This window comes from Myotis lucifugus, unplaced genomic scaffold (assembly GCF_000147115.1).
Source record: "Myotis lucifugus unplaced genomic scaffold, Myoluc2.0 scaffold_74, whole genome shotgun sequence".
Lineage (NCBI taxonomy): Eukaryota > Metazoa > Chordata > Mammalia > Chiroptera > Vespertilionidae > Myotis > Myotis lucifugus.
The window spans coordinates 358,897-371,263 of NW_005871122.1; the positions used below are offsets into that span (position 1 = coordinate 358,897).

General features: G+C 39.1%; 1 protein-coding gene across 1 annotated transcript; it reads left to right on the forward strand.

Moving 5' to 3' along the window:
* Positions 1–1,760: 1,760 nt before the first annotated feature.
* Positions 1,761–4,041, forward strand: LOC102434191 (pre-mRNA-splicing factor RBM22-like). Its single transcript, XM_023755344.1, has 2 exons — positions 1,761–2,738; positions 2,828–4,041. Exons 1-2 carry the CDS (start codon positions 1,933–1,935, stop codon positions 3,231–3,233), a joined length of 1,212 nt encoding a protein of 403 aa, XP_023611112.1. The 5' UTR covers positions 1,761–1,932; the 3' UTR covers positions 3,234–4,041.
* Positions 4,042–12,367: the final 8,326 nt, after the last annotated feature.

Below are 12,367 nucleotides of genomic sequence, written 5' to 3' on the forward strand. Positions count from 1 at the left end.
AAGATTGTCATACTATGAAATAAATTAGCTCTTGCTTTACTAACCTACTAATATCTTCATCTAACCTCTTATGATGGCTCAGAATAACAATGTCCATTAGTCTTAACTTAGATAAGACCCTTACTGATTTTTCGGCTATATTACACAGATGGGAATACCCATTAATAACCTCCCAACTCATAGGATTTATAACCTATACCATAGCACTGATATTTACAACATTCTGTATCTTGGCAGTAAATTTCATGAAAGCAAGAATCTAATAGAGGGATGTGTTCATAAGAGAATGTTAACAGGGTATAGTGGGAAAAGAGATCTAAGTCATTATGAGTCAAGAGTCCTCTGTGTTGGAGATCCAAATCTAACACTCTTTAGCTACATGATTTCAGACATATCACAATTTTCCTGAGCTTTTGCTGCTCATTAACAGGAAAATTATTAGTAATCAATAGCAATAATGTGAAAAAATAAGAGTAGAACTATTCACTAGAGAGTTGGCAATTGATGATTTCTCTTCCTTAGACTATTGTTTAAATGTTAGAGATTCATCTGTCGTGATTCTATTCTGTTTAATCTAAAACACACTCTGTATCTTCTGTCAAAGTTTCTTTTGTTACCAGCTTTGATATCCAAATTTGTAGATTAAGTTATCAATTACTAAAAATCGACTATGTATGTATGCATCACTGTTCTCTCTCTTGACAGTCACACTTGTATACCCAACTTCTGGTTATATACCCTTACTGGTTGTCTCAGAGATAGCCAAAACTCACAAAGTACAAAGAGAAGTTATCTGCTCCCCAATCATGTTTCTCTTCCCATGTTTTCTACTTTGAGACTGGTTTCCTCTAGGAAAACCTATGCCTGGATAAACCAGGTCCATAGGTGAACATTTTCTTTGGGTCTGTATTTTTATCAGCATCTGAGCTCTGCTAGAGACAATGGCATGAATTGGTATCACAAGAATTTAATTATCTCCAATTTCAGACCTTCAGCTCTCTCTAGCATATTACTTCTGAGGGATGTCAATGGGTTCCAAGATCAAATATGTAATACAAGATAAATAAGTTTCTCTGAGTTCTTGGATTTTAATAAATTAATGAGCACTATGAATCTGCAAGTGGCTGGGAGAGTTGTAATGTACAGCATCCTACAATTTATTTTCCCATAATCTTTGCAGATGGAATATCTCACAGAGAAAGTGTTCGTAAGAGCATATTTTGACTAGCCCAGGTGTTGGGGACCCAGGATATACCCAGACTTTGCCAAAGCCAGCTCATTAATCTTAGGCAGAACTTAGCCTCCAAGGCCTCACTCACTTCATCTTCACCATAAGGAGCAATCTGGACTTTGGAAGAGTAACTTGTTTTACATTAAAGTAGCTCCTAACAGTGTTTTTGTTCAAACCAATTGAACCCAATTATTTTCTTTTTAATCCTATGAGGTTATCTATAGATTACAAATTTTGTCATATAATAATCAGGCCAATATTCTTACCCCTGTATTAAACCTCTGTAACTTAAGATTGTTAACATGGAAGAAAGAATGGCAAACTCTGTGAAAGATCTCTCATTTGAACTGAGTTAAAAGTTAGTGTAAACCAACAGGAAGTCTAAATTACCAGATACTTTCACAGAAATACAGTTTCATTTCCTACTTACTGTTGTAAGCACATGCAGTAATATTAACAAGTACACTTTTAATTTATACTTTTATGGCTATACTAGAACCATCTATAATAATAAAAGCAGAGCCCGGGACCTGACGGGATTGTGGCGGTCCTATCTGCCAACTCGGAAGCGGCAGCTGCCTCCGGACGCTCTCAAGATGGCGACTTCTCTGGGTTCCAACACCTACAACAGGCAGAACTGGGAGGATGCGGACTTCCCCATCCTGTGCCAGACTTGTCTTGGAGAAAACCCATATATCTGAATGACCAAAGAAAAGTATGGGAAGGAATGCAAAATCTGTGCCAGGCCATTCACAGTGTTTCGCTGGTGCCCTGGAGTCCGCATGCGTTTCAAGAAGACTGAAGTGTGCCAAACCTGTAGTAAATTGAAGAATGTCTGTCAGACTTGCCTCTTGGATCTGGAGTATGGCCTGCCCATCCAGGTTCGTGATGCAGGGCTGTTTTTTAAGGATGACATGCCCAAATCAGATGTCAACAAAGAGTACTACACACAGAATATGGAGAGGGAGATTTCTAACTCTGATGGAATACGGCCAGTTGGCATGCTGGGGAAAGCCACATCCACCAGTGACATGCTGCTCAAACTGGCCCGGACCACACCCTACTACAAAAGGAATCGACCCCACATTTGCTCCTTCTGGGTGAAAGGAGAATGTAAGAGAGGAGAGGAATGTCCATACAGACATGAGAAGCCTACAGATCCAGATGACCCCCTTGCTGATCAGAACATTAAAGACCGATATTATGGAATCAATGACCCTGTGGCAGATAAGCTTCTAAAGCGGGCTTCAACAATGCCTCGTTTGGACCCGCCAGAGGACAAGACTATCACCACACTATATGTTGGTGGTCTGGGCGATACCATTACTGAGACAGACCTAAGAAATCATTTCTACCAGTTTGGAGAGATTCGGACGATCACAGTGGTGCAGAGACAGCAATGTGCTTTCATCCAGTTTGCCACAAGGCAGGCTGCTGAAGTGGCTGCAGAGAAGTCCTTTAATAAGCTAATTGTCAATGGCCGTCGACTTAATGTGAAATGGGGAAGGTCCCAAGCAGCCCGAGGAAAAGAAAAAGAGAGAGACGGAACCACAGACTCTGGCATCAAGCTGGAGCCTGTTCCAGGCCTGCCAGGAGCTCTTCCCCCTCCTCCTGCAGCAGAGGAAGAAGCCTCTGCCAACTACTTCAACCTGCCCCCCAGTGGCCCTCCAGCTGTGGTGAACATCGCCCTGCCGCCACCCCCTGGGATTGCCCCACCCCCACCCCCAGGTTTTGGGCCACATATGTTCCACCCAATGGGACCTCCTCCTCCTTTCATGAGGGCTCCAGGACCAATCCACTATCCTTCTCAGGACCCTCAGAGAATGGGAGCTCATGCTGGGAAACACAGCAGCCCCTAGCACATTATCACCATTCTGGGGCTCTACAGAAGTCAGGGCGCTTAAAAATCCCAGTAAACGAATCTTGGAATAAATATATTTTTCCTTCCTTTGTAGTTTCCATAGTAGCTGAATGTGTTCAGATGTGGGCAGTCAGAAAATAATAGCCATGCTTTGATTGATGGACCTCAAATAAGCTGCCATTGACACATCTGGTTACTATAACGTTACTAATAAAACTTAATGCCTGTTCCCCCTCTATGGAGAGCAAGCAGTGGGGTGAGTTGGAATATCCAATGGAGTTTCCATCCCAATTATATGTTCATTTTGTATTATTTTTTTGGAGGGGGAGGGGGGCATTAACCTTCGGAAAGAATCTTTTGACTGTTTTTATGTCCATTAGGTATTTTCCTTTTTATCATCTAAAAAAAGATTACTAGTACTAATCATTGTAGTGGCATAAGTGTGATTTAACACTTCTAAAGTCACACCCTCAGAAAGACAAGTGGAATCCAGCAGGCAGCTCTGCCCAGGTCTCTTCTTAACCTCGCCTTCCCTCATTGATGGCTAAAGGAATCTGACTGATAGTTGTACTTCTCTAAGCTACCAAAAGAGACAACAATAAAAATTACTTTGTATTCCTTTTGGATGGAAACAAATGTCATGAAGCTGTGTATCATTGAAGAAACCTGCTGTCTGGGATGGAATTATTTTAAAGAACTTCTTGTAAAACACTTTAATAGACTGAAACGAAAAGCTTTGGAGTGTGTTTGAATGGAAGACTTGTGACCTTGGCTGGAACTTTTATCTTCAGCATTTCGTGTGTCTCATTTTAATTCCCCACTCTGGGCAGGGAACTCTGTTTGGTCTTAGGATGTTTGGATATAACTGAATTGTAGATGGTAAAACATAATTTGATGTTGTGTTGTGTTTTATTTTTTTGTTTTTAAAAAATTAAAACGGGTAAATTTTCCAAAAAAAAAATAATAATAATAATAAAAGCATAATATGCTAATTAGATCAGACGTCCTTCTGGACAACCTTCTAGATGAAGCCGGGGCTGCAAGAGCCTGGTTCCTGAATGCCAGAAGGAAGCCAGTGCTGGCAGCCGGAGGATGGAAGGCCTACTCTTGCACGAATTTTGTGCACCAGGCCTCTAGTTTATGCAGTCTTACAGGTTTATGAAAATAAAGAACTCTTCCCTTAGAATTTCTTTACATTACTAATTTATTTCCAATCCTCAACCAAGGTTATGTTTTTATTGATTTCAGAGAGAGAAGGGAGAAGAAAAGAAAGAGAGAGATATCATTGTGAAAGAGAAACATCAATCGGCTGCCTCCTGTATGCACCCCAGTCAGAGATTAAACCCACAAATGGGTATGTGCCCTGACCAGGAATTGAACCTATGGCCTTTTGGTGTATGGGACAATGCTGCAATCAACTGATCCACACTGGCCAGGGATACATTACTAATTTTTTAAAGAATGTTTTATATCACAATGTAAACCTAACTATTCTGTGCAATGGTAATAATGATGATGATAATAGTCAACATTTATCAAGAATTTACAATATGCCATATTGTAGTGAAAGCTTTATATGAAGTATCTTAATCCTCACTACCAACATCTGACAGGTCGTTATTATCCCATGTTACAGATGAAGGCAGTGAGTCTTGAAGAAGCTATAAAATCCTCCCCAAGCCATGAACTAGTGGGCAGAGCTGTATTCAAACCTCTGAACACCTGGCTTCATAAACCAGTTCTTAATGATAGCTGAGTAAAATAATACATATTAGTAATTTAGGAAGGATTCGTGAGGCTGGAGCTTGTTACATATTAAAAGTATGTAACCACACTGGCAAGAGATTTTAAATTAAAGAGAAGTGTGCATTTTTGAAATATGTTGAACAAAATCCTTCTGAAAGCTCTCCCCCAAAATGAACAAGGTCAGGCTCACATTACCTGTATGTCGACATTAAAGAAGACATTACAAAGCCCACCCACCTAACAAGAAAATGTCTTGTGACCTGGTTGCTCCCATCCAGAATTGGCCTGGAATTTCATTTCTGGTCAGACAAAGAAAGGGAGTGAATTTAAGATGATCCCAAGACTACAGGGCTGTCGTTGGAACTGGAGCTGCAAGTAATATGCCTGTTTCCCCTGTGCTTCTCTGGCCAAGGCCTATATTGATGACTATTCAAATTCTTTCAAACTCTGCTAGTCTATGATTCCACCAGGTACGTAAACTACTCCCTAGGTATGAAGTAACAATTCTTCTAGGAGACACATTACTGCTTCAGGCTCCCAAATTGCCAATTAGTGTATTGGAGATGAAATGCAATGTCCTGAAAGAGTTAGTGTTTGTTGCAAAGAGCCAGCAAGGTGTTTCCTATTCACCTTGAGGGCTGGCTGGTGGAAGTTACCTGTCTAAGAACCAGTACACCACTCTGAAATATGTATCCTGAGAGTAAAGTTGGGTTTGCTCACCTTTGTCTAAATTTAAAGCAATCCTACACATAAAATATGAAATAAACTACAGTGTGTTTATGAGGAAAAGTGACATTATCTGAAGAAAAGTAATTGAAAAACTTTTATTTTATCTGATAATTCCCAGCAGATACCATTTATCAAATAAATTTGTGTCCTGAGCTATTATAAATGATGCTCTCCAAACAGTGAGCCGTTAATTCACTGCCTTATCTCCCTAAACCCCCTCATATTTTTTCTCCTATTTACTTTCTCTTGAATCTTGTAACGAAATGTGAGGCTGTGGGGGGTTTGTGTACCGCACAATACCTGGTGCTCCTATGCCCATCCACCTATGCACTGAGGCTTCCCTTCTGTCAGTACCACTGTCACTCCCATGTAAGTGGGGCCCTGCTCCTGGGTTAAGTTCCTGGTCTCTACTCTTCATTGACTTTACCTCTGTTGGTCCTATCCCTATCATATGAAACACCTAATCACACACATAGGTGAAGGTCACATTTAAACTGAACTTCAAGGACAGAGAATTTCAAGATACAATTAACTGCTATTAAGAGACATGGTGATTATGATAACTGAGTTTTCAGTTAAGTCTGTAATTTTTAAGATTTTTAGTTGCTCTCAAGGTGGTTAAAACACAAGCTGTAAAGATATCAAATGACTTCACCAAGTGTACTTCCTGATCACTTGCAAATATTTGTTAAGGAATATCTGAGTCAAAATTTGTGATACAGCAGTGTCCAATAGGGATATGGACCTTCTCTCCCTGATCTTCAGAATAAAATGAGATGCATGCTAGTACACAAAATTTTAATAGGGTGTGATTAGGACCATGATGAGGAAAATGAAAGGGTTGGTTATACAAAGGTAAGGAGTTCCTTGCTCTTCTCTTCTCTGGATCCACCTTTCATCGGCCCTCCTGAGTGTTAGTTGAAGACAGTGATCTTCCATCTGGAACAACATTAAGTGTACTGAGTTACTAAGTATCAAGACTGTCTGTAGACAAGGTTAGTACAATCCCAACAGAGACAACACCTAACTACCCCAAATCCTGGGGGGAGACAAGACTATTTCTCTGTGCATTTAAATCTCTCTCACACTGGAAGGATGACCAGAAGTTAGCCAAAATAGGTCTTTGGAACAGAGAAAAGAACATGTCCATAAGCATCAACAGAGAAAGAAAGCTAAGTATATTCCTGCAAAGCAATGAACTGGTGGTTTACAGAGCCCAGTTGTGCTGGGAGTAGGGTAGGAAATCAAGATGTAGGGCTGGAGAGGGAAGCTTGTGTCACAGCATGAAGGTACACCTTTTACCCTGGGCTAACAAGGAGCCACTGAAGGAATGAGAAATTTTAATCAAAAGAGTTACAAACCAGAACTATGTTCTAGAAACAAAACTTTGACCATATATCACTACCCATCTTTTTAATATCACCATCTAACCAAGTTCTCTATCTGATCATAGAAAACAGCCAATCTCTCTCCCTCTTTCCTTTATTGTCTTTAAAACTTTACCAATGATTCAGAATTATTGCCTTTGAGAAGAGTAGTTTCTAAAAATTCTGCAATTAGATAAGTTTGATTCCTGCCCAACTCCTTTCCTTGTCGTCTTCATTTAGCTTCACAAAACAGAAATAGAACAGAAAAATGAGTAGGATGAGAAAACTGCTTCATTGGATGTGATGAATGGCAGTATTATGCTTAATATTCTCCTGGAATGTCTTACTTTTTAGAAAAACATTATTAAACAGTTAATAAAACATGCCAAAAGACAAAGCATATTAATTTAACTCAGTTTAACCACCTAACACTTATATATAATTCAAGCGTTCAATGGCATTACAACTTCGCCCCTTGACGTTCCTTCTACCTTCAATTTTAAAACAATTCTCCTATGACTTCCTTAAGTTTGAGAAACTGACTCTACTGTATTTTAGTGACTATACTTTTTCTTCTTTGTTGTTCTTTTGTATGAGTCATGTAGACAAAAGAGTATGCCAGGTACATATAGGTATATATTTACAGCTTAGTAAAAACTATAAAACAAATAGTAAAATATCCATCATTCAGCATAATATGTTACAAATTAAAAACAGCTTTGAAGCCCCTCTGCTTCTTTCCATATCCCTCTTCCTTTCTTTTCTAATATTTTTGTTAATTGCTCCTTTGATTTCTGTATAGTTGTAATACCTATGTGGAAATCTCTAAATAATATGCCTCAGTTTTGACCTTCCTGAATTTGTATAAATAAAATGAAAATAGACTAACAGTCTCCCATGAAGCTCTCCTAGTCCAGTAATAATAGGGCTTATATGAAGCTGAAGAGCCTTTTCACTCAGCTATCCAGCAGAGGCCCAAGGGAGAGAAGGAGTTATCTTGAAGAGACATGAGGTGTAACTTTTGCCAAATGAAATGAACCCCATAAAAGTATACAGAAGACCTACAATGTTCTTAACAGTTGTGTATGCAGCAACATCATCAACTTGGCCTGAGGAGAATAAAGATAGTGTAGAATCAGCCTGGCCAGCATGTTTCAATGATTGAGCATCAACCTATAAACCAGAAGGTCATGGTTCAATTCCCAGTCCAGGCACATGCCTGGGTTTTGGGCTCAATCCCCAGTGGGAGACGTGCAGGAGGCAGCCAATCAATGATTCTCTCTCATCATATCTCTCTTTACCTCTTCCTTCCTCTTTGAAATATATATATTAGTATAGAATCAGGAGAGACTGTTGGATCTCCAGAATTTTACCAACAGGAAGCAGACTGAGAGAGATGCTCAGCTACACACATATGCTGCCTTTATAAAAGGTAAACTACGCAGGTGGAAACAAACCCAGAGTGTGAAGCTAGAAGCCATGGATAATTATTCCCTGGATTTGAGAACTAATGGGGAAACTTCAGTATTTGCCTGCTAGATTTTCAAATTGTTATGGACCAGAGACTCCACTGGGGGCTCCCATTTTATCCCTTTTGAACAAGAAGACAAGGATGCCCACTCTTGGCACTTTTTTTCAACATAATATTGGAGTTTCTAGCCAAGAAAATCATGCATGAAAACAAAAGATATTGAAATTGAAAAGGAACAAGTAAAATTGTCACTATTTGCAGATGACATGATTTCAGATAGAGAAAAACCCTAAAGACATCACCAAGAAAAACTGTTAGAACTAATAAAACAATTCAGTAAAATTGCAAGGTACAAAATCAATATACATAGTTGCATTTCTATACACTAACAATAAAATATCAGAAAGAGAAATTAAGAAAACAATTTCATTTACAATTGCATCAAAAGAATAAAATACCAGGAAATAAATTTAACCATGGAGGGAAAGGCCTATACACTGAAAACTATAAGACATTGATGAAGGAATCTGAAGAAGACATCTATCCTATCTAATAATAGACAAACATGGTAATTAACCATACCTTTGCTACCATTGCCATTGGCTGATCAGCGTGATATGCAAATTAACTGCCAACCAAGATGGCGGCTAATTTGCATACTGCAGGCAGGGCGGGACACCAGGAGCCGCCATCCAGGCCCCCATGTGCGACCCCAGGAGCCACCGGAAAGCCAGGCTTAAGCGACCATTTCCTATGTACTGCCAGGAAATAAACATGTACCTCATTATTTTCTACTCAGCCATCTTATAGAGATGTTTGGTAAAATACTGAGTTCATTTCATAATACTTTTAAGATATCCAAATTAAATATTTAGATTCAGATGAATATAAACTATAATTATTAAAAATAATACCACTTTGTTGAAGAATAAAATGTTTGCTACTTTATCAGGAGTATGATCCCAAGGATTACTTTCCTACAATTCCATTCAGGTGAATATTTCTTTTAAATGGCTTGCACATAGACAAACCTTCTAAAGTTCAACTCATATTTATGCATCTTTGACATATATAAACAGACACAATAGCTGCCATTAGATGACAAATTCAAACATAGCTCAGAAATTCCCTGCACTAAAATATCCTCCTGGCAGATAAATGGCTTTTGCAGAATTTCTGCTGGAAAACTACAGAGCTTATCTTACTGCATTATGCTTATGACAATGTAAGTGTGAAAGAAATCATAAATATCATTGCGCACAGTGGTTCTCAAACTGCAGTCTCCATGTTAGCCCCATTAGCATGGCCTGGGAACCTATTAGAAATGCAAATTCTGGGCCTCCCCAAACCTACTGAATCAGATTCTAGGAAGTGAGATCCCTTAATCTGTGTTTTAAAACTGATACCTAGACAAAGTAATTTCTTGTACAAAAGCCAGTAAGCTCTCCTACTCCTGATTTTCCCCTCACTGATCACCATAAAAGGCAAGCCTCTAGGGCCACAATACAGAGAAGCCATTGTTGATTTTCTGGATACCAGTGCATGGAAAGTCATTAAGGTCTGGATATACAAATAAAAACAATACCATTGAACACTTTATTCTTCAATTCAAACTAGAGAACCCCTTCACTATGGATGCACAATTCTGTAACTTTCCCAGATATCATTTCTATTATTTACTTACTCAAAATGGGCTTATTTAATGTCCTTAATAGAATCAAAGAATAAAAACAACATTTTCCCTTTCTTAAAACAATCCTTAAATTTGGCCATTTCCATTTGGCACAACCCATCTAGAAGACCCATATACAATGGAGGTATAGAACTTAGAATCTTGGCCTATGTTGGGGCAATTTTGAATATCTGGATCTTTGTGTTGTCTCATTTGAGCCTTTACCTCCACTTGATTCTCACTTCCAGGATGGTCACAACCAATCACTCTCTCTGGGTAGTTATCTAATATAAAAATACATGTTCCCTTTTTGGGAGGTGAGAGAAAAATTTCTCCTCGATTACCAGTTTCTCCAATGTTCTGTAAAAACTCCCACATATACTCAGCAGTACATTTCTAATGTAGACTTCAAAGGAAGTAGAATTTGTATGTACATAATAATTTTACTCAAGAATATAGAAAAATGTGTCCTTTTACTCATTCAAGAGAATGTTTCTTCTAGAATTAGAAATTGTAGCTCAAGTCAAAAGCATAAATAAAACAGGGAGATCTGATAAGAATTACCCTATACCCGTTCCCTTTTTTAGATTTGCCAACTGATTCACTAGTCTCCTGAAATACCAATATCTCTATTCAATTATAGCATGTTCACTGTCTGATTATTTTCTACTAGAGGCCCAGTGCACGAATTCGTGCACCAGTGGGCTCCCTCATTCTGGCCTGCAGGTTCAAGCTGAAACCAGCTCTCCAATATCCCCCCACCGGTGCACAATTGGGGGACACAGGATGTTGGCCAGCCGGGGAGGGACTACAGGAGGGCAAGTCTGGCCCATCTTGCTCAGTCCCCATAAACCAGACTCCAGGAACAAGTTCACCTACCCATCAGAGCATCTGTCCCTTGGTGGTCAGTGCATGACATAGTGAGTGGTTGAGCAGCCCAAGCATATCATTAGCATATTACCCTTTGATTGGTTGAATGACTGACTGGATGACTGGACACTTAGCATTATTAGGCTTTTATTATATAGGATGTTGATCAGGCATCTATTTTTAAAAAGTACATCCTATTCTGAAGAAGATGTCATGTACTATCTTCATAAGAATGTGGGCTGGAAGCAGGTCCAAGATGGCAGCATAGCAGGACACTGAACTCATCCTCTACCATGAACATAAACAATTTACACCTACATATAAAGCAATTCTTCCTGAGAGAAAACTGAGTGCTGTATGAGCAGTTTCTGTAAAACAAATGAGAAAGAAAAATATGTAGAGAATGTTAGGGACCATGAGATCTTTCTGGGATCAGTGAAAACACTTCAGGATCAGAGTATCTGTAAGTGCCATGGTTTATGTACATAGTATCACCTAGACAGTGTGGCACTGGCATAAAAACAGACATATAGATCAATAAAACAGAATAGAGTGCCCAGGAATAAAACCTCACTTATATGATCAATTAATCTATGATGAAGAAGGCAAAATATACACTGGGGAAATGACAGCCTCTTCAATAAGTAATATTGGAAAACTGAACAGATACATACAAAAAAAAGAGAGAATGGAACACTTTATTTTGCCTATATAAAAATAAATTCCACATAAGAAGTGACACCATAAAACTAGACTGAATACAGGGAGTGAACTCTTTGGTATTTGTCTTAGCAATACCTTTTTTGATATGTCTACTCAGATAAAGGCACAAATAAACAAATAGGACCACATCAAACTAAAAAGTTTCTGCAAAGTGAAATAAAGTTGTCTTTTCATCGATAATGAAAAGACAACTTACTAAATGGGAAAAATATTTTTTAAAAATCTGATTAAAAATGGGCAGAGGACCTGAATAGACAATTCTCCAAAGAAGACATACCAATGGCCAACAGACATTAAAAGATGCTCAACATCACTAATTATCAGGGAAATACAAATTAAAACTACCATGAAATATTACCTACCTGTCAGAATGGCTATTACAAAAATGACAACAAATAACAAGTATTTGGGAGGATGTGGAGAAAAGGGAATTGTCCTGCACTGTTGGTGGTATTATAAATTGGTACAGCCATTATCTATATATCTAAAAAGCCAGGGACTGTAACATCGTAACAACCAGAACGACTAGGCACTATGATGCCCACTGCAGCCAGCGAACCAGCCCGATTTGGGGGCAGGGCCTGCGGCCAACCTCCCATGGCTCCTCCCCCCCCACTGGACCCACCCCCATCAGCCTCTCCCACCCCGATTGAGGGCAAGGGCAGCTGGCCCTTCCCCCTGTCTGGCCCCACCCCGG

Excerpts from the sequence above, each read along its gene's own strand:
- LOC102434191 (XM_023755344.1), top strand. The coding sequence starts at position 1,933 with ATGACCAAAGAAAAGTATGGGAAGGAATGCAAAATCTGTGCCAGGCCA. Across the intron at positions 2,739-2,827 it reads CTTAATGTGAAATGGGGAAG|CTCTTCCCCCTCCTCCTGCA; the intron begins GTCCCAAGCAGC and ends GCCTGCCAGGAG.